Source organism: Cryptomeria japonica, chromosome 5, assembly GCF_030272615.1.
Source record: "Cryptomeria japonica chromosome 5, Sugi_1.0, whole genome shotgun sequence".
Taxonomy (NCBI): Eukaryota; Viridiplantae; Streptophyta; class Pinopsida; order Cupressales; family Cupressaceae; genus Cryptomeria; species Cryptomeria japonica.
Window position 1 is genome coordinate 139337973 of NC_081409.1, and position 20482 is coordinate 139358454.

The 20482-nt window shown below is 37.2% G+C and overlaps 2 protein-coding genes and 1 long non-coding RNA gene across 5 annotated transcripts; all 3 read left to right on the plus strand.

Annotated features, from left to right (window-relative positions):
* Nucleotides 1-962: 962 nt before the first annotated feature.
* On the plus strand, nt 963-2987 carry LOC131875760 (TMV resistance protein N-like). The gene is made up of 4 exons (XM_059220419.1): nt 963-1994; nt 2190-2447; nt 2626-2851; nt 2977-2987. Exons 1-4 carry the CDS (start codon nt 963-965, stop codon nt 2985-2987), a joined length of 1527 nt encoding a protein of 508 aa, XP_059076402.1.
* LOC131042691 (uncharacterized) lies at nt 2971-15842 on the plus strand. 3 transcript variants are annotated; one of them, XR_009372551.1, is made up of 11 exons: nt 2971-4396; nt 5014-6029; nt 6234-6491; nt 6664-7660; nt 8345-9360; nt 9565-9822; nt 9995-11226; nt 11477-11541; nt 15417-15491; nt 15582-15659; nt 15744-15842. XR_009372551.1 is itself a non-coding variant. In XM_059221289.1 (8 exons), the coding sequence occupies exons 1-7, from the start codon at nt 3025-3027 to the stop codon at nt 11198-11200; spliced, it is 6123 nt and encodes a 2040-aa protein (XP_059077272.1). In that variant the 5' UTR covers nt 2971-3024; the 3' UTR covers nt 11201-11226; nt 11477-11709. The 3 variants fall into 3 exon arrangements, 1 of the variants encoding a protein (XP_059077272.1); XR_009372552.1 differs by lacking the exons at nt 15417-15491; nt 15582-15659; nt 15744-15842 and adding an exon at nt 11676-11709; XM_059221289.1 differs by lacking the exons at nt 15417-15491; nt 15582-15659; nt 15744-15842 and having other exon boundaries at nt 11477-11709.
* A 390-nt stretch (nt 15843-16232) lies between these two features.
* On the plus strand, nt 16233-17041 carry LOC131876314 (uncharacterized). Its single transcript, XR_009372553.1, has 3 exons — nt 16233-16555; nt 16653-16718; nt 16823-17041. It is a non-coding gene; the product is annotated as an uncharacterized LOC131876314 (long non-coding RNA).
* Nucleotides 17042-20482: the final 3441 nt, after the last annotated feature.

The following is a 20482-nucleotide window of genomic DNA, read 5'->3' on the forward strand; positions in this document are numbered from 1 at the left end:
TTGGTTTTCTCTTAATAGTTTGTTCCTTCTTTTTAGTGTTATTCATTTTTTTCTTTTTTTCTTGCTCTTCTTGGTTATTTTGCTTCTATCTTTATGTTTTTATTTCTTTATATTTTCTTATGTTTCTTCTTTGTATTTTGTCTCTTTTTGGTGTTGATTTTATTTCTTATTAATTTTTGGCTCCTCTTGGTTTTCGTACCTCTTTCCTTGTGTCTGGTCTTCCATCTTTTTAATCTTCTAGGTCTTCTATCATCTTCATATTCTGCTTTGTTACTCTATTACTTTCTCTTTTGCCCTGACGATGGATCATGGTATTTGATCCGAAATGTTGGCAATGCAAAAATTTACACAGTTGAATCTTGAAGAACAAAATCAAATTAAAAAAAAGATAATTATTTCATATAAAAGTATTTAATTAATTTAATTTTTTAAGTAGTTTCAAACTATCTAGACAAGGCCAACATTTTGATAAGAACTAAAAATATTTTATTGAAAATTTATTTTTAAAATATAACTAAAAATAAAGATGTACAAATTCTTTAAACTGGTCTACATTTTTTGTGAATTATATTGTGTAGAGAATTTTTTAAATCAACATTTCAGATCACACATTGTCATCTGCCGTTCAATATTTAGTATGTTTAAGTTTGTAATTAACCATTTTTCTATGTTTAAGTTTGTAATTAACCATTTTTCTCTTTTAATAGATCATGATACTTTACATTGATAAAATAATCAAAACAAAGAAATTCAAATGTAATTATAATATAATGTATGCGAGCAAAGACTAGGTCCAAAACCAGCCCCTTAAGCTATTTACTGTTAAAGTTACTATTTTTTCTTAATGATTTTATGTTTTTAAAGGAAATGTAATGCACTTTTTCGCTAAATTATCCAACTTATAATGAACTGAAAGCTGGAAAATACTAATTTGGTAAGCTTGATCTTTACTAAGCAAATTTATGTTGGATTTTGTACGAGTTTGCGAAGTTGGCATCGACAAGGCACGAGATGTAGTCGTCAAGTTACTTGACCTGAAGGATGAATCAACAAGAAGTGTGGTGCTGTGTGGACGTGATGGCATAGGGAAGACAACCCTGGCGAGCGCTGTCTTCAGCTCTCTGGAGCTCAATGACTACAAACACTGCAGAATCAACATTCAGCGAGACTGTTCAGAGTGTGATCTTAAGCAGCTACAAGAGCAGGTTTTAAAAGATTTGTTTGGGAAAAAGATTGAGATATTGAATTGTGAAGAGGGTAAAAATCATCTATCAAAATTGTTTAGAGAAGCAACCTCTCAGCCTGTCTTTTTGTTTATAGACAATACTTTGAGACGAAGTGATCTTGTCAAACTTCTTCCAGAGGACCTTTCTTGCCTTCCAAATCGAAGCAGGATACTAATAACTACAAGAAAGCTAGAAGAGACTGACATGATCGAAGATGCAGGTGTCAAGCGCTATGAATATATCGTAAACCCTCTTTCAGAAGAAGACTCAAAGAAGTTTCTGTGCTTGAAGGCTTTAGGCAGTGTTGACAAAAGTTTCGACAAAAGCTTAGATATTGATGGTCTTTTGGAAATTTGCCGTGGCTTGCCTCTAGTTTTGGAGATGGTAGCCTCAAAATTGCTTAAACTTGGCAATGATGTCCGTGCATGTAAAAGAACTATAGAATTTCTTAAGGATACCCTACCGAAAAGTGAGAGAGACTTGAGTGAAAAAACAGTTGATGTGGTCTACAACACTCTGGAAAAAGATTTGTACAAAGATGCATTTCTAGATATAACAGCATTTTTCAATAACTGGGATGAGCGGATGGTTGGCTACATTGTTGGAGAGGAAGCGCTTCAAGCAGTAAAAGAGGCAGCCCTGGTAAAGATTACTGAAGAAGGGAAAGTTATTGTACACGACATCGTTCGAGCACGAGGAAGAAAGTTGTCAGAAGGGGATAGAATAACTGACCACAAATCCCTTAAATGGGCTCTGGAGGATACACAGGTACAATTCGCCGGATAAGTTGAGTTTAGCAGTATCCTCTATTTTACTTTATTTTTGTTTTTATATATCAAGTTCGATTTTTATACAGCAAAAAGGTTATTTCGCTCAGTACCCAAAAAATAAAAAATTGTTAAAAAATTAATCAATTCTCTCTTTGCTTGTGGAGTATAACTCTTCGACTTTGAAATTTTCCAGAGGATTGAAAAATTGAAAGGTATTTGGCTTCGTCCTCCTGATGATTCCCACGAATTTCAGCTTGAAGCAAAAGATTTGGAATTGATGAATAGATCATTAAGAATTTTGCATTTAGGCGAAAGAAACAGGTTGGATGGAGAAAGCAAGGAAATCTTTCCAAATCTAAGGTTGCTTCATATCACTGGTCATTTTGGAATGGAATTGACAATGCTTGAAAGACTGGCAGTTCTGCAAGCTGATTTAGAGAGCTCCGAGGAGGTAAATATGCCATGTTTCTTTCCTTGATTATTTTTTTCAACGTGGCTTCCAGTTTATTTCGCATGTGACGATTTTTAGTTTAAAATATTTAGCGATTCCTTGTTTCTCTTTTCTAAATGACTTGTACTTTATTTTGCATTTTGAGAATATTAATTTCGAAAATTCACTGTTGTTGCAGTTACCTAATTCTCTCTGTGTTCCCTCATTGAGAATACTTAATTTAACAGGGAGTAAATTAGCTTGCCTTCCAAACATTTTGGGCCAGCTTACTCGTTTGGAAGAGTTGAATATAAGTCGCTGTAAGCAACTGTCTAGTCTTCCAGACGGATTCGGTCAGCTCAAGTCTCTCATGTACCTGCACATGTCGGGGTGCTCTAATCTGCGGTATATTCCTGATGATTTCGGTGAGCTTGAGTCTCTCACGCACCTGGACATGTCGGGGTGCTCTAATCTGCAGTATATTCCTAATGATTTCGGTGAGCTTGAGTCTCTCACGTACCTGGACATGTCGGGGTGCTCTAATCTGCAGTATATTCCTAATGATTTCGGTGAGCTTGAGTCTCTCACGCACCTGGACATGTCGGGGTGCTCTAATCTGCAGTATATTCCTGAAGATTTCGGTGAGCTTGAGTCTCTCACGTACCTGGACATGTCGGGGTGCTCTAATCTGCAGTTAGTTTCAAATGATTTCGGCCTGCATCGAAATATACGTATATGTCAAAAGCGAGCATGCTTTCCAAGTAGTTTCGGCAAGCTTAGTTGTTTGGAAGAGTTGAATATAAGTCTTTGTAAGCGACTGTCTAGACTTCCAGACGGATTCGGTCAGCTCAAGTCTCTCATGTACCTGCACATGTCGGGGTGCTCTAATCTGCGGTATATTCCTGATGATTTCGGTAAGCTTGAGTCTCTCACGCACCTGGACATGTCGGGGTGCTCTAATCTGGAGTTAGTTTCAAATGATTTCGGCCTGCCTAGTCATTTGGAAAAGCTAAATATAAGTAAATGTCAAAGGCTAGCATGCCTTCCAAGTAGTTTTGGCAAGCTTAGTTGTTTGGAAGACTTGAATATAAGTTTTTGTGAGCGACTGTCTAGACTTCCTGATGAATTCGGTCAGCTCAAGTCTCTCACGTACCTTAACATGTCGGGATGTTCTAATCTGAAGATGGTTTCTGATGATTTCGAGCAGCTGTCCTCTGTATGTTCAGTGGATGCATCATATTGTCCAATATTAGATGGCAAGGCAATGGACAAGCTTGTTGAGATGAAGAGCCTGCAAGTATTGAATATCCAGGAAAGCCCAATGTTGGTAAAGAGGTGGAGAGAAGTAAAAGAAAGCTATCCTCTAGTCGTAGTGGATGATGTATTGCCTGGCTGCTATCACGAGCATCCCGTGTCCAGTGCATTGTTTCATCAAGAAAGTAGATTCCTGCTTAATGATGGTTGTCTAAAGTTTTCTAAGGCGTCACCTGGTCCAGGACAGGTGGCACTTGTATTAAGCATGTGTGACATGTCTTGGCCTTCCTTCGAGATGGTGGAAGAGAAGATTCCAGAGCTGGCTTCTCAAAGATTTCAAATTGTGTGTGTGTGTGTGGGGAAAAGGTGGAAGGAATATGTGGAACGCCTGCGGCTGGGTCATCTACATTTGCCTCGTGGCACCCGTGCATGGATCGCTCCTGACGAGAGATGGAATATGTTAGCAGGATATTCTATTTTCCAACTCATTTCGCCACGTGGTGGACAAACCATGGTGTCAGATATTCATACTGTTATTGCCAGCGCATGCGTGTCTCTTGATCGAAAAGGCAAAAAGTACGTGCACGATATAAAGTTGAAGTTCCCAGTTTCCGGCAAAGTTGAAGCATTGAAAGATGTACCCGGGGGTTTTCGTAGGCTATTCTTTCCTATGAGAGAGATGGAGGACGGTTTGGTATCTTTCGCTCCGGAAAGAGGTACACCCGGATCATTTATGATAATGCTTTGTTATGAGAGGTTAAAGGGTTTTATAATGAATGTTTTATAAGGTATAACATATGTTAAAGTCTTTGCAAATCGGATAACAAGTTAAGTGGTTAAATTTTGGGGAAATTCAGTGGTTAAATATGTTTCATTTGTATAATATTGAAATGTGGGATTTTGTTGGAATGTCTAATGCTTAATTTCTTTGATTATCATTTAGAATGCAGTAAGTACTAAGTGTATCATGCATTCTCATCATAGATGGGTTCTTGTGAACCACTACTCATTTAACATGGGTTATTGATTTTAGTAATATCATAATTTGAAGACTTCTCTCTTCTCAAACCTTCTTTCCTTGATGATCGATCATAAAAATTTGATCCGAAATGTTGGAAATCAAAATTTTACACAATTTTATTTTAAAAAGCAAATTAAGAATAAAAAATTGAGATAATCCATAATCTTTTCTTAGACTAGATAAAAGTTTATGTCAAGATTATACCATTTTACATGGATTTTAAGGATCTAATGAAGGGGAAGATCTGGAAAATATTGAATTTTTTAACCTTGGACTAAACTAGTAAATTTATGTTGGATTTTGTATGATTAGTTGAAGTTGGCATCAATAAGGAGCGAGTTGAAGTAATCAAGCTTCTTGACTCGATGGATCAGTCAACAAGAGGTGTGGTCCTGTATGGGATTGGTGGTGTAGGGAAGACAACCCTGGCGAGTGCTGTCTTCAGCTCTCCGGAGCTCAATGACTACATACACTGCAGAATCAATATTCACCAAGATTGTTCAGAGTCTCATATTAAGCAGCTACAAGAGCAGGTTTTGAAAGACTTGTTTGGGAAAAAGATTGAGATAATGAATTGCGAAGAGGGTAAACATCATCTATCAAATTTGTTTAGAGAAGACAACTCCCAGCCTGTCTTTTTGTTTATAGACAATGCTTTGAGAGGATGTGATCTGGCAAAACTTCTTCCGCGGGACCTTTCTTGCCTTCCAAATCGAAGCAGGATACTAATAACTACAAGAAAGCTAGATGAGACTGACATGATCGAAGATGCAGGTGTCAAGCGCTACGCATTTATCGTCAACCCTCTTTCAGACGCAGAATCAAAAAAGCTTTTGTGGGGGAAGGCTTCAGGCACTGCTGACAATATTATTCACAAAAGCTTAGATGGGCCTATTAACTCTGTTGTGAAAATATGCGGCGGCGTGCCTCTGGCGCTAGTGGCGGTAGGCCTCAGATTGCGTAAATTTGGCAACGATGTCCCTGCTTATGAAAGAACTATTAAATTTTTGAAGAATTCCCTAGAAAAAGGAGAGGGAAATTTAAGTGAAAAAATAGTTGATGTGGTGTACAACGCTTTGGAAGAAGATTTATACAAAGATGCATTTCTAGATATAGCAGCATTTTTCAATAATTGGGATGAGCGGACAGTGGGCTACATTGTTGGAGAGGTGGCTCTTCAAGCCATAAAAGAGGCCGCCTTGGTAAAGATTACCGAAGAAGGGAAAGTTGTTGTACACGATATCGTTCAAGCCCGGGGAAGAAAGTTGTCAGAAATGGATAGAATAACTGATCACAAATCCCTTAGATATGCTCTGCAGGATGCACAGGTACGCTTCGCCCGATCCGTTGAGTTTAGCTATATCGTCTATTTTCTTGTTTGGTTTTTGTTTGAGCTACGAAGTTTGAATTCTGTAGAACACAAAGTGTGCAAAATCACATTATTTCACGGAGTAAGTTAAAAATTGTTAAAAATTAATGAATTGTCTCTTTCCTTGTGGGAGTATAACTCTTCCCCTTCAAAACTTTTCCAGAGGCTTGAAAAATTGAAAGGAATTTGGCTTCCTCCTCCCGATGATTCCGACGAATTTCAACTTGAAGCAAAACATTTGGAATTGATGAATAGATCTTTAAGAATTTTGCATTTAGGCGAAAGAAACAGGTTGGATGGAGAAAGCAAGGAAACCTTTCCAAATCTAAGGTTGCTACACATCACGGGTGATTTAGGAATGGAATTGACAAAGCTTGAAAGACTGGCAGTTCTGCAAGCTGATTTGGCGAACTACAATCGGGTATATGTGCCGTGTTTTCTCCTTGAACACTTCTTTCAACGTGTCTTCCACTTTACTGGCCTCTAAGATTTTTAGTTTAAAATATTCAACGTCTCTGTTTTGTTTCCTAAACGACTTGTATTTTATTTTACATTTTGAGAATATTAATTTTGAAAATTCACTGTTGGTGCAGTTACCAGATTCTCTCCGTCTCTCCTCATTGAGAACGCTTAATTTAAGAGGGAGTAAATTAGTTTGCCTTCCAAACAGTTTTGGCAAGCTTAGTCGTTTAGAAGACTTGAACATAAGTCATTGTGAGCAACTGTCTAGGCTTCCTGATGGATTCGGTCAGCTCAATTCCCTCACGTACCTGCACATGTCGGGGTGCTCTAATCTGGAGATGGTTTCTGATGATTTCGAGCAGCTGTCCTCTGTATGTTCAGTGGATGCATCATATTGTCCAATATTAGATGGCAAGGCAATGGACAAGCTTGTTGAGATGAAGAGGCTGCAAGTGTTGAATATCCAGGAAAGCCCTATGTTGGTAAAGAGGTGGAGAGAAGTAAAAGAAAGCTATCCCGTAGTCGTAGTGGATGATGTATTGCCTGGCTGCTATCACGAGCATCCCGTGTCCAGTGCACTATTTCATAAAGAGAGTAGATTCCTGTTTAATGACGGTGGTCTACAGATTGCTGCTGAGTGGTCACCCATGCCGGGACAGGTGGCATTTATATTGAGCATGTGTGACATGTCTTGGCCTTCCTTCGAGATGGTGAAAGCGGAGATTGAAGACCTGGCTTCCCAAGGATTTCAAATAGTGCGTGTGTGTGTTGGGCAAATGTGGAAGGAATATGTGGAACGCATGCAGCTGGGTCATGTACATTTACCTCGTGGCACCCTCGCATGGATCGCTCCTGACGAGAGATGGAATATGTTAGCAGGATATTCTATTTTCCAACTCATTTCGCAACGTGGTGGACAAACCATTGGGTCAGATATTCATACTGTTATTGCCAGCGCATGCGTGTCTCTTGATCGAAAAGGAAAAAAGTACGTGCACGATATAAAGTTGAAGTTCCCAGTTTCCGGCAAAGTCGAAGCATTGAAAGATGTACACGGGGGTTTTCGTAGGCTATTCTTTCCTATGAGAGAGATGGAGGACGGTTTGGTATCTTTCGCTCCGGAAAGAGGTACACCCGGATCATTTATGATAATGCTTTGTTATGAGAGGTTACCAGATATTTTAGCATGGTGAACTTCAAAAAAAATTAAAAAAATGTTTAAGAAAAAAAATAGAGGTTAAACGGTTTTATAATGAATGTTTTATAAGATATAACATATGTTAAAGTCTTTGCAAATCGGATAATAAGTTAAGTGGTTAAATTTTGGGGAAACTCAGTGATTGAACATGTTTTATTTGCGTAATATTGAAATGTGGGATTTTGTTGGAATGTCTAATGCTTCACTTGTTTGAATATCATTTAGAATGCAGTAAGTACTAAGTGTATCATGCATTCTCATCATAGATGGGTTCTTGTGAACCACTACTCATTTAACATGGGTCAATGATTTTAGTAATATCATAATTTGACAACTTCTCTCTTCTCATGCCTTCTTTCCTTGATGATCGATCATAAAATTTGATCAGAAATATTAAAAATCAAAATTTTACACAATTTTATTTAAAAAAGCAAACTAAGAATAAAAAATAGAAATAATCCATAATCTTTTCTTAGACTAGATAAAAGTTTATGTCAAGATTATACCATTTTACATGGATTTTAAGGATCTAATGAAGGGGAAGATCTGGAAAATATTGAATTTTTTAACCTTGGACTAAACTAGTAAATTTATGTTGGATTTTGTATGATTAGTTGAAGTTGGCATCAATAAGGAGCGAGTTGAAGTAATCAAGCTTCTTGACTCGATGGATCAGTCAACAAGAGGTGTGGTCCTGTACGGGATTGGTGGTGTAGGGAAGACAACCCTGGCGAGTGCTGTCTTCAACTCTCCGGAGCTCAATGACTACAAACACTGCAGAATCAATATTCACCAAGATTGTTCAGAGTCTCATATTAAGCTGCTACAAGAGCAGGTTTTGAAAGACTTGTTTGGGAAAAAGATTGAGATAATGAATTGCGAAGAGGGTAAACATCATCTATCAAATTTGTTTAGAGAAGACAACTCCCAGCCTGTCTTTTTGTTTATAGACAATGCTTTGAGAGGATGTGATCTGGCAAAACTTCTTCCGCGGGACCTTTCTTGCCTTCCAAATCGAAGCAGGATACTAATAACTACAAGAAAGCTAGATGAGACTGACATGATCGAAGATGCAGGTGTCAAGCGCTACGCATTTATCGTCAACCCTCTTTCAGACGCAGAATCAAAAAAGCTTTTGTGGGGGAAGGCTTCAGGCACTGCTGACAATATTATTCACAAAAGCTTAGATGGGCCTATTAACTCTGTTGTGAAAATATGCGGCGGCGTGCCTCTGGCGCTAGTGGCGGTAGGCCTCAGATTGCGTAAATTTGGCAACGATGTCCCTGCTTATGAAAGAACTATTAAATTTTTGAAGAATTCCCTAGAAAAAGGAGAGGGAAATTTAAGTGAAAAAATAGTTGATGTGGTGTACAACGCTTTGGAAGAAGATTTATACAAAGATGCATTTCTAGATATAGCAGCATTTTTCAATAATTGGGATGAGCGGACAGTGGGCTACATTGTTGGAGAGGTGGCTCTTCAAGCCATAAAAGAGGCCGCCTTGGTAAAGATTACCGAAGAAGGGAAAGTTGTTGTACACGATATCGTTCAAGCCCGGGGAAGAAAGTTGTCAGAAATGGATAGAATAACTGATCACAAATCCCTTAGATATGCTCTGCAGGATGCACAGGTACGCTTCGCCCGATCCGTTGAGTTTAGCTATATCGTCTATTTTCTTGTTTGGTTTTTGTTTGAGCTACGAAGTTTGAATTCTGTAGAACACAAAGTGTGCAAAATCACATTATTTCACGGAGTAAGTTAAAAATTGTTAAAAATTAATGAATTGTCTCTTTCCTTGTGGGAGTATAACTCTTCCCCTTCAAAACTTTTCCAGAGGCTTGAAAAATTGAAAGGAATTTGGCTTCCTCCTCCCGATGATTCCGACGAATTTCAACTTGAAGCAAAACATTTGGAATTGATGAATAGATCTTTAAGAATTTTGCATTTAGGCGAAAGAAACAGGTTGGATGGAGAAAGCAAGGAAACCTTTCCAAATCTAAGGTTGCTACACATCACGGGTGATTTAGGAATGGAATTGACAAAGCTTGAAAGACTGGCAGTTCTGCAAGCTGATTTGGCGAACTACAATCGGGTATATGTGCCGTGTTTTCTCCTTGAACACTTCTTTCAACGTGTCTTCCACTTTACTGGCCTCTAAGATTTTTAGTTTAAAATATTCAACGTCTCTGTTTTGTTTCCTAAACGACTTGTATTTTATTTTACATTTTGAGAATATTAATTTTGAAAATTCACTGTTGGTGCAGTTACCAGATTCTCTCCGTCTCTCCTCATTGAGAACGCTTAATTTAAGAGGGAGTAAATTAGTTTGCCTTCCAAACAGTTTTGGCAAGCTTAGTCGTTTGGAAGAGTTGAATATAAGTAATTGTGAGCAACTGTCGAGACTTCCTGAGCGATTGGGTCAGCTCAAGAATCTCACATATCTGGACATGTCAGGGTGCTCTAATCGGGTAATGGTTTCCCATGATTTCAGCCTGCCTAGTTGTCTGGAAAAGCTAAATATAAGTAAATGTCCATGGTTAGAATACCTTCCGCAGTCATTCTGTAAGTTGAGTCGCTTGGAGATGTTGAATGTAAGCCATTGTGAGCAACTGTCGAGACTTCCTGAGCGATTGGATCAGCTCAAGAATCTCACATATCTGAACATTGCGGGATGCTGTAGTCTGAAGATGCTATCTGATGATTTCGAGCAGCTGTCCTCTGTAAGGGCAGTGAATGCATCATATTGTTCAGCATTAGATGGCAAGGCAGTGGACAAGCTTGTTCAGATGAAGAGCCTGCTGGTATTGAATATCCGGAAAAGCCCCATGTTGAGAAACAGGTGGGAAGAAGTAAAAGTAAAAGGAATACATGCTTTGATCGTGCTAGTGGAGGACGGGGAAAGCAGTTGGCTTGAACATCTCCTGTCCACTGCATTATTTCATAGAGAGAGTGGATTCCTTGATCGTGATGGTGATCTAAAGTTTGTTGCTCAGTGGTCACCCGGCCCAGGACCGGTGGCATTTGTATTGACCATGTGTGATCTGTCTTTGCCTTCAAATAAGGCAGCCTTCGAGATGGTAAGACAGAAAATTGGAGAGTTGATTTCCAAGAGATTTCAAATTGTGTACGTATGTGTGGGGCAAATGCTAGATGAGGACGGCATCCGCCGAAGAATATTACCCTTCCATATTTCCACTCGTGCATGGATTGCTCCTGCCGAGAAATGGAATACCTTAGCAGGATATTCTATTTTCCATCTTTCATTGGCAGCGGATCGCGATCGGCCAATGCTGGTGCCAAGTCTTCATACTCTTATTGCCAGCGCATACGTAACGCTTGATAAGTGTGTGAAGGATATAAAGTTGAGGTTGCCGGAGCTAGACGGTGGTGAAGATAAAGGTGTTGAAGGATTGCAAGATGTGGATGGTAGTTTTAGAAGACTGTTCTTGCCTCTAATACAATGGCACTAAAAATTTGGTCAATTTTGAGAGGTCAGGTAAGTGGAAGTATGCATAGAAAAGAAAATGAGATTAGAAATATGATGGTTCTTATAGTCAAAGCTAGGAAATGATTAGTCAAATTTGAAGAGATTTATTAAGTATTTATTGAATATATTCTAAATTTCTCTTATATTATAATTTATTTTGTTTATTAGTTGAATAATGTTCATATAAAAGCTATAATAGTTGGTAGAATTGAAAGAGATAGTTTTGAGTTATTTAATTTTGTTTTTTTGTTTTTTGCAGCTATGGGATCGTCACAAATAGTCACATGGACATTCATGTTGTCTTAGTAGCTTTGGAGAAAGCTTGTGAGTTGGGTTGGAAAAAGTTTATTTGTGAATGTTGTTTGTTTCAAATTCAGTGGTTTTGGTTCAAATTCTTAACTTGAGCTGAAGTGGAATGTTGTTTGTTTGGCTAAATGGACTTTTGATGTTGATCATAGCTGGAATGTTATGGATTGGGGATCTCTTTCTTCAGCTCATAGCTCACAACTTCTTTCACTCCATGATTCAAGCTGATAGCTTTGTCTTTTTCTTGTTGTGCTTTTGTTTTCATGTTCTCCTTTGAGACTTCCTAGAGGTGGTTCTACATCAAACTTCTTGGATTTTTATTCTATGAGATTTAATGTCAACTATTGTTTGGAAATCTTTATGTAATTATTTTAATTTCTAGTTTAATATTATTTTTTTCATTTTACCCCCTCCCCTCTTAAGAAAAGAAGAATTTTTCAATTTTTATTTAAAAATTTCAACATCTAATATTATTTTAAAATCTAAAATTTAAATTTGGGTTTTAAATTTATTTGTTAATTCATGAGAGCATCAATAAATGCGAATTTTTGTATTTGAATAAGTTTTATGATACTTAGATTATAGAATTAGCATATAAGAATCATATAATGATCAAATAGAAGTGTCCATTGTTGACAATCATTATTTATTATGCAAACACTTAATTATACAATATTATGTGTTAAAATTATTTTCTTGTTCGAACATTTAAAAATGTAACATTGTTTTATTTTTTAAATGCATACCACAAAAAATGAATTATTATACTCTACATTGACAATGTATAACATATCGTTTTGTTTAGAGTAGAAACATAATCATTTTGTTTAGAATGTTCTACTTCATGTGTTGGAAGTGCAATTTACTCTAATTCATAGTGACTACCTTGTAAATTTGTTAACAATTCATGAATGAGAGTAGCTTTATTTTATTGTACCATGCAAACTTAGTTTTACGGTTATCAATAGTTTAGTGAAACCAAAGAAGTTTGTCTTATATTAAGAAATTAGTTCTTATTTTGCTTCATTATATCTTTGATTTCCATTCTTAAAGTATTCTTCGTAATGATTTTTCTTGTCTAAAAGCATTAGAACACTCAACATTGTGATACTTCCACCTTTCCATGTATCTCCACTTAGCATTTTTCTGCAGTAATTCAACAATTTCTATGTTTCACTTTTTCTGCAGTAATTCAACAATTTCTATGTTTCACTTTGCTTCACACGCTTTTGAATAACAGATAATTCTTTTATAAAGGCATCACTCATGTTGCAAATTCCCTCAATCGTATTAATTCGTTCTAATTTACATCAAATGTTCTATACTTTACTTTGATTTAGCCTCTCATGAACTCATCCTTCTTTTTTTCACTTTCAGTAACATATTTTGCGAGTTTATTAAACTATACCTATAGACTTAGTTTAAATATTTTATTTAAATAATTTGTTTTATGGACACTTTCTTCTCAAGTATTAGAATGTATATGAATCATTATTTGTTTATGCAATTTGGATACTTCGAGCAAGTATTAGAATGTATATGAATCATTATTTGTTTATGCAATTTGGATACTTCGAGCTTGGAAGATATTATATCTTTCTATACATTTGCTAAGTCTTGGTACATAGCTTTTCTCATTTCCTTTACTTTTTATTCACATTTTTCTACTTTTATTTTCTCTTTTATTAGGTGTTTTTACACTTTATTTCCTAAGATATTGGCACCCCCCATCATTTGTTATAAAAGTTCATGTTTTAGTTATTATAGCTCTTTGTACTTCCCTTTAACTTTTTTCTTCAATTCTCTTTAACTCCACCATTACTTTCTCTAGAGGAAAAAAATCAAATCAATGTAAAGGGTGGTCAAACCTCACATGGACTCAAAATCAAACACTTCTCCACTTTGAGAAAATCTTTAGGGTATTACAACCTTTGAGTATTCTCTTAGAAGATGAATGTGTATATAACTTGAGATATTGATAAAGAAAAATGTTTACGCCATAGAGTTTGAAAACATAGGTTATTAGGATCACCTAGATAACTCTGTAGGCTTTCTATTTAGAATGAACATGTGGGTTAAGGATGATAGTGTGGCACACAAAAGTCTTCTATGGTTGAGGTATAAAATACCATACCAAAAGGTACAAACCAACCAAAATATCACACTATGTGGGTAAGTACACCAAGATGGTGAACATAAAAGTGGCCACATGCAAAAAAAAAAAATGATTTTTTTTCATAACCCGTGCGTGTTCTATGAAATTTAAAAACATGCTAGGCTTGGTAGCCAAAAATAATTAAAAAAACAAAAGGTTCCTCAAAATGCATACACGTTTTGAGGAAAATTATATTTCCTCATACTTGCAGGTTTTGGCCATTTTCAATGCAAAAAACCATGGAACAACAACCCAAAGAAGCAAAAAATTCTTAGAACCCGTGCTTGTTATGCATCATTTTGCATTTTTTCGGCATTTAGAGCAATTTTCAACAATGCCACCCTGTCAAATAGGTAAGATTTCATTATTTTGATTATTTTTGTTTGCATTTTAATTGAAGTAGGGTTTTTTAATTGATTTAAGTTTTTTTTTTATTAATTTGTTGTCAGATTCTACAAGCAATCCCCAAAAATGAAATAGACAACAAAGATCTCGTGCACAAGCAACACAAGCAAACCCTATAAACATTACATATGAGCAACAAGAAAACCCTCAAGACGTTGCTCCACAACCACAAAATCCTCAAAATGTTGCTGCTCCTCAACAACCACCGCCACCCCTAAACCCTTCATGTCCTCCATTAGATTGTGTACATGCCACGGAAGAGGATCTCATCAATCACCTTACACAAAATAGTGCCCAAATTTCTATATTGGTGAATAGGTTGAGGTCCTTTAGTCTTGCGCACAACTCAACCCTCACCACAATGCTAGAAAGAATGGCCAATAGTGCAAATGAGGTATCTAGGGAGGTTACGAAATGGGGCTCATGGAGGGATAGATGTTGAACATTTTATGTGGATGGGTTGCAATATGATCAAGTGAAAAAAATGAGCATACTTAAAGGTGACATATGTGCTATTTTCATCGATCCTATTACTAGTAACAACCTAAAAGGAAATACATCTTGGTTTCCTATACATTGGTGTGTTCATGTTAGGCTGAAAGCAAATTTTTGGGATACGTGGTATATGGTATTTGACCAACCACCTTGTAATAATTGGGAGGTGCCTCTATACTTTTTGAGAAAGTTGTATTGTGAGTTTATCCTTAGCGAGAAGCTAAATTACTTTCACATCCGACAATTTCAGGGTAGAGGGAGAGGCTCTGTGCAAGATAGACTTGGGGCCCATAGGTTGGTATAGCCACAACATAAGAAGCATAGAGCTCCCAAACCCATGGTTTTCATGTCATTGTCCCTATATCCTTGAAGGAGTCTATGGAGTTACAGACTCTTCAAGTAGCTGCATCATTAACTGATATCATTGTTTAGCATGGCACATAGTTGGTCGAAGCAGAGGATGTACTAGCACCAGTGACACTCCTTCATCAGAGACACCTTCATCAGCGTCATGTCATGCATCATGTGGCACGATCTAACCGATTCAGCATATGTGCGTCACCTGCTAGGGTGTATGTTGTGGTGTAGACACTGACGCGAATGAGGATGGTTCGACATCTCATTCGTTTACATGTTGCAAGAGTAGATGCCATGCTTCCACTATAGAGGATATGGCCCTCACTGACGACCTGATGAGTATGTTGTTCTCTCATGATCAGACACAAGTGCGTTTAATTCTATTTATGACATGTTATGAATTAAGTGACTAAATACTATAAAAAAATGATTTTTTATTTTTTAGAACTATTTAAAGTGACATAAATAAAATGCATTGCAGGGTGCAACAAGTGGTAGGAGTACACCACGTACTTTTCAGTCGATTCCATGGTCATGAGTATTTTCACCACTGGAGGTAAAGATTTGTAAATTTGTTAAAAATATAATAATACATTGGTTTCAAAATATCTTCTATTAATATATATCATTACTTGGTGTTTTATAGGGCTTATCAAGGGTTGAGATGTCCCAACTTGGTGACATCATGCTTTCGCCCATTGACTTTGGCCTAGATAGCTTTGCGGTACCATTTAGATTTAGATATTTTTTACTTAGGTGATATATTAAATGCATGCTCTTTTCCCTTATATTAATTTTTTTCTATTAGTTTACTCCACCTACCTCAAGGACATCGCGTGTGAGAAAGCCATCCTCTAGCACTCCGAAGCAGAAAAAGATATCCTCCTAGACACCCAAATGATCGAAGGTAATTGAGTACAATTTAAATTTATTTGTTGAAATGTATTATGATTAAACATGTATATGTAGATGTTGATAAATGCACTTAATTTATTTGTTCTATATACAGAAACAAATGAGGTTTACGGAATTAATGAATGCACCTGATGTTGATGAGGTTTAGCAGAGGGAAGAGGTAATATCTTCATATTCACTTTAGATTGCATTCTTTCTTGTTAGAAATATCTAAATCCTTTTATGTCTATATCATATGTTATCATTTTTCATACAGGAAATGGTAATAGTTGCATCAGATTCGACTATGCCTCTTAAGGTTATAGGAGAACTATCTGAGGCTCCGGTGTGCATTTGTTCTACATATGTTAAACATATTTGTTTAGAAATAAGTACGCTCATTTTTAGTTTTTTATCTGATTTGTCAACTACTTTGGGTTATTAACTTGTATTAATTGTCTTTAACCTATTACAACCCCCTTCCAAACTTCCTACTAATGCTCTACCATTCCATTTCATTAGAATTCCTACACGTCAAAGATGGGGTCCAACATGATAGAGGGGAGACGTATGTCTGTCTTAGATCAACTCCTTTTCACTAAGTGCACAACGGAGTTGAAACCCTCTTGTTAACTCCTTTTAGATCACTTACCATGGATATAGGAAATGATCGTAACTGATTCATCTGTGACTTTGCCTCCTACGATCATAGGACATCCATCTAAGGTTCCGCTATGCTATTGTTTTTTAGTCTATTCATTTTTAGTTATTTTGTGTTTTTTGACATATATGTTATTAACTTCTATTAATGTTGTTTTACCAGTTACAACCCCCTTCATAACTTCCCACGGATCCTCAGCCTCACCCAATTGCAGAAGAAAGAGATGAGGTAATCAACATTTCAACTTCAACAATTTAGAGTTCAATATTTAATTTTTTGATGTTATATTGAGAAAATATATCTGATTCGACATTTGAATTGTCCTTGTGCAGCCACTTAAAGAGCCACGTATTGCTTCGAAGAGGCGTGATTTTGATGATCCGCCATAGTCATAGATATCGATAGAGACATATAGTTCTAGTTGTGGTCATTGAAGGACCACTGTTTGGATATATTGGACATTTATATATATGTATATATTGACTTTGATAGACATGGCACATGCCACATTTTTGTAGCTATTATTGATTTGGCATCTATGCCATTTTTTGATATGTACACTATTATTGTTCATTTTGATATATATGAAACTTGATATTTGATCCAATTTGTCCATTGTGCGCAAATATTTGATCCAATTTGTTCATTGATATATATGAAAGTTAATATTCGATCCATTTTGATATATATGAAACTTGATATTCTTGAAACTTAGTTATTTTCCATTGAAATATGATCAAACTTGTTCATTGTGTATATGTCTTGAAATATGATCCAATTTGTTCATTACATGTAACTCATAAGGAATATACTTTTAAACTAGGTTGCTCATATTGTGTATACACATATACCGACATCGATAATGCTCTAAGATATCACCCTCCAAAAATTGTTGTCCAATTTGGCTTAGTGAACCTTACAAATACTTTAGTTCAATGTGCTCCAGAATGTTTGGGATACTCCGTGGGCGAAACAAGGTCGTCACTAACATTTACCCCACCAATCGGAGTATTGGAGCAGACAGTTTGGTGCCACGATGAATAGTTTGAAAGATGCTGCATTATGCAACTTTCAACTGAGCAACAATGCAACTTTTGGCATCAACCGAGATCGGGCCGCTAAATGAAAACCAAGTGGAATCTCCCAAAACTGAGATATGTTGTTGTAGGCCTTGGTAAGATGATCCTTTTTCACCTCACAACTCGCTGATACCTCTCATGAGCTCCAAGTTATCACTTTGCAAATATCATTGCCTGACTTAGCTTAGTGCATCTTCGGAACACTTTGGTCCGACGTGCTCTAGAATGTTAAAGCTACTTTGTGGGTGAAATGAGGTAGTCACGAGTGTTTACCCAAACAATCAGAGCTAATGGCACAGGTGGTTTGGTGCCATGATGAATGGTTTGAAAAATGCACAATTATGCAACTTTCAACTAAGCAACAATGCAACTTTTGGCATTGTAAAGTGGAAAATTGAACTTGAGTGATTCCCCACCTAGGAGAGAGAAAGGAAATCACTAAGATGATTTTCACTTGGGAGATACTTTACATTCAAAAGAGGGGTTGAATTCACTAGATCCAAACCCTAGAGTGAATAAAGATTTGAATACTAAGTGAATTGTAAGGGTGCAATGCAATTTACCCTCTTTTGTAAGTAGAAGAGTTGACTTGTTGACTATGCAGAAAATGAAAAGAAAATGGGTGAAATAAGGAGCTATCGATTCAGGATCGCACTGTAACTTCGGATCTAAGGTATTTAGATTGATACGGACTTGCCCTACAAATTTGGAGAAAAGTTGTTAGGACAAAGTTGAAGTTGCACCTGGTCCTCTGAAAAATGTAAAGTGGAAAATTGAACCCTAGTGATTCCCCAACTAGGAGAGAAAGGAAATCACTAGGATGATTTTCACTTGGGAGATACTTTACGTTCAAAAGAGGGGTTAAATTCACTAGATCGAGACCCTAGAGTGAATAAGAATTTGAATACTAAGTGAATTGCAAGGGTGCAATGGAATTTACCATCTTTTGTAAGTAGAAGAGTTGACATGATGACTATGCAGAAAATGAATACAAAATGGGTGAAATAAGGAGCTACTGATTCGGGATTGCACTGTAACTTTGGATTTGAGGTATTTAGATTGATACGGACCTACCCTACAAATTTGGAGAAAAGTTGTCAGGACCAAGTTGAAGTTGCACCCGATCCTCCAAAAAATCCACGCACCGAAAAGAGTTTTTTTGTCTCTAAAAATGAAGCTTAAATATGCAATTATAGCTACGTGCCTACAACCTACACATAGAAAAGAAGGGAAGAAGGGTTGTGGATAGCAGTTTGCCTTAGCCAAATTTCGATTGAGGAATCAACCTTGAAAGAAAGTGATTGCAAATACTTAAATGCAAATAATGGAAATGTATACCTTGTAGATCTGCAATTTGTTGATGATGGTTGCTTTGCTTCTTGAATGTAATCACAAGTGTTGCATGAAATGGCATGTAACATGGTAAAACCCTAACACACACACATGCTTGCAAATGAATGTTGTAATGTTGCTCCAATGGATGAATGAAGAAGACACATGAAGAAGTAGACTTGATGGATGCTTGAAGACTTGAATGCTTGATGACAATAATGAAGGCCTCCTCTTGAATTTTTTGCTTATCTTCCTTATGATCAACTTCACTTATTGAAAATGAGAGGGCTAGATCCCTTTTTATACTTGCCTAGAAGGATAATTTTCATCTCACCGAAGGCCGACATAGGAGAGATCAAATCTCGAAGAGAAAATTAGGGTCAAAGGTCAGATGGACCCATTTTGGGGCCACACAAAGAGGGAGGACAAGGGCACCACGCCCTTGTTCGTCCCAGTCCCGCCCATTTTTGGGGCCTAAAACAGGGTCTAACCAAGTTTTAAAGTGTAGAAATGAGTCCCAGTTCCATGGTGGAGGCATAGATGGACCCCGATCAAGCGTGGCAGATGATATCGCCAAGGTAAGGGGCCTACAACCTGGTCAAAATTGTATTGGGTGCAATTTTATGATGCTACAGGCATCAACCGAGATCGGGTCGCCAAATAAAAACCAAGTGGAATCTCCCAAAACTGAGATACGTTGTTGTAGGCCTTGGTAAGATGGTCCTTTTGCACCTCATGGCTCACCGATACCCCTCATGAGCTCTGAGATATCGCCCTCCAAAAATCGCTGCTCGATTTGGCTTAGTGCATCTTAGGAACACTTTGGTCCAGCGTGCTCCAGAATGTTAGAGCTACACCATGGGAGAAATGAGATTGTCACTAGCATTTATCTGGCCAATCAGAGCTAATGGCACAGATGGCTTGGTGCCATGATGAACTGTTCAAAAGATACACGGTTATGCAACTTTCAACTGAGCAATAATGTAACTTTTGGCATCAATCGAGATTGGGTCACCAAATCTCTATTCGTTGTTTATAGGCATGAACCACTACTACCAACACATCCAGTTGGGTGGGTATACCCAAGGCATGGTCTATTTTTGGCTCCTCGCTCGCCGGAACACTCGCCAACACACCCTACCAATAGTGTCCCTTAGGTTCCCTTAGTGTACAAAAGCAACAAACTTTGCTGGGGTATTTCTCTCAATCAGGGGCACCTGTATATGATCCGTCTGAAGCTACAGGATTGTGAGAGGCCCTTCTACAATAGTCTAGCTCAAATTTTGAAGACTCCAAGTGGTTTTTTGAGGGAAGCAATTTTTCTATTGATTCAAAAACTATTAGAGATGTTCAATAGAAAGGTAGCCTATGTTAGATGATGATGATGATGAATACTCCTTGTCAACTGTCAAACTCTTCAACACAACTCAATAACATTCACTGATTTCCATCTCTTGACAATGGGTGACCCTACTCACCATAACACAATTTATCATACCCTATGTGTGATCATCACTTGACAAATGGAGATCCTAGGATGATCACAGTCCTACATATGACAATAATTTAGGAAACTTTTGG

Coding starts and splice junctions, on each gene's coding strand:
- LOC131875760 (XM_059220419.1), top strand. CDS start 963: ATGTTGGATTTTGTACGAGTTTGCGAAGTTGGCATCGACAAGGCACGA. Junction 1,995..2,189: donor GGGCTCTGGAGGATACACAG/GTACAATTCGCC, acceptor GAAATTTTCCAG/AGGATTGAAAAATTGAAAGG. Junction 2,448..2,625: donor ATTTAGAGAGCTCCGAGGAG/GTAAATATGCCA, acceptor CTGTTGTTGCAG/TTACCTAATTCTCTCTGTGT.
- LOC131042691 (XM_059221289.1), top strand. CDS start 3,025: ATGTCGGGGTGCTCTAATCTGCAGTATATTCCTGAAGATTTCGGTGAG. Junction 4,397..5,013: donor ATCTTTCGCTCCGGAAAGAG/GTACACCCGGAT, acceptor TTGTATGATTAG/TTGAAGTTGGCATCAATAAG. Junction 7,661..8,344: donor ATCTTTCGCTCCGGAAAGAG/GTACACCCGGAT, acceptor TTGTATGATTAG/TTGAAGTTGGCATCAATAAG.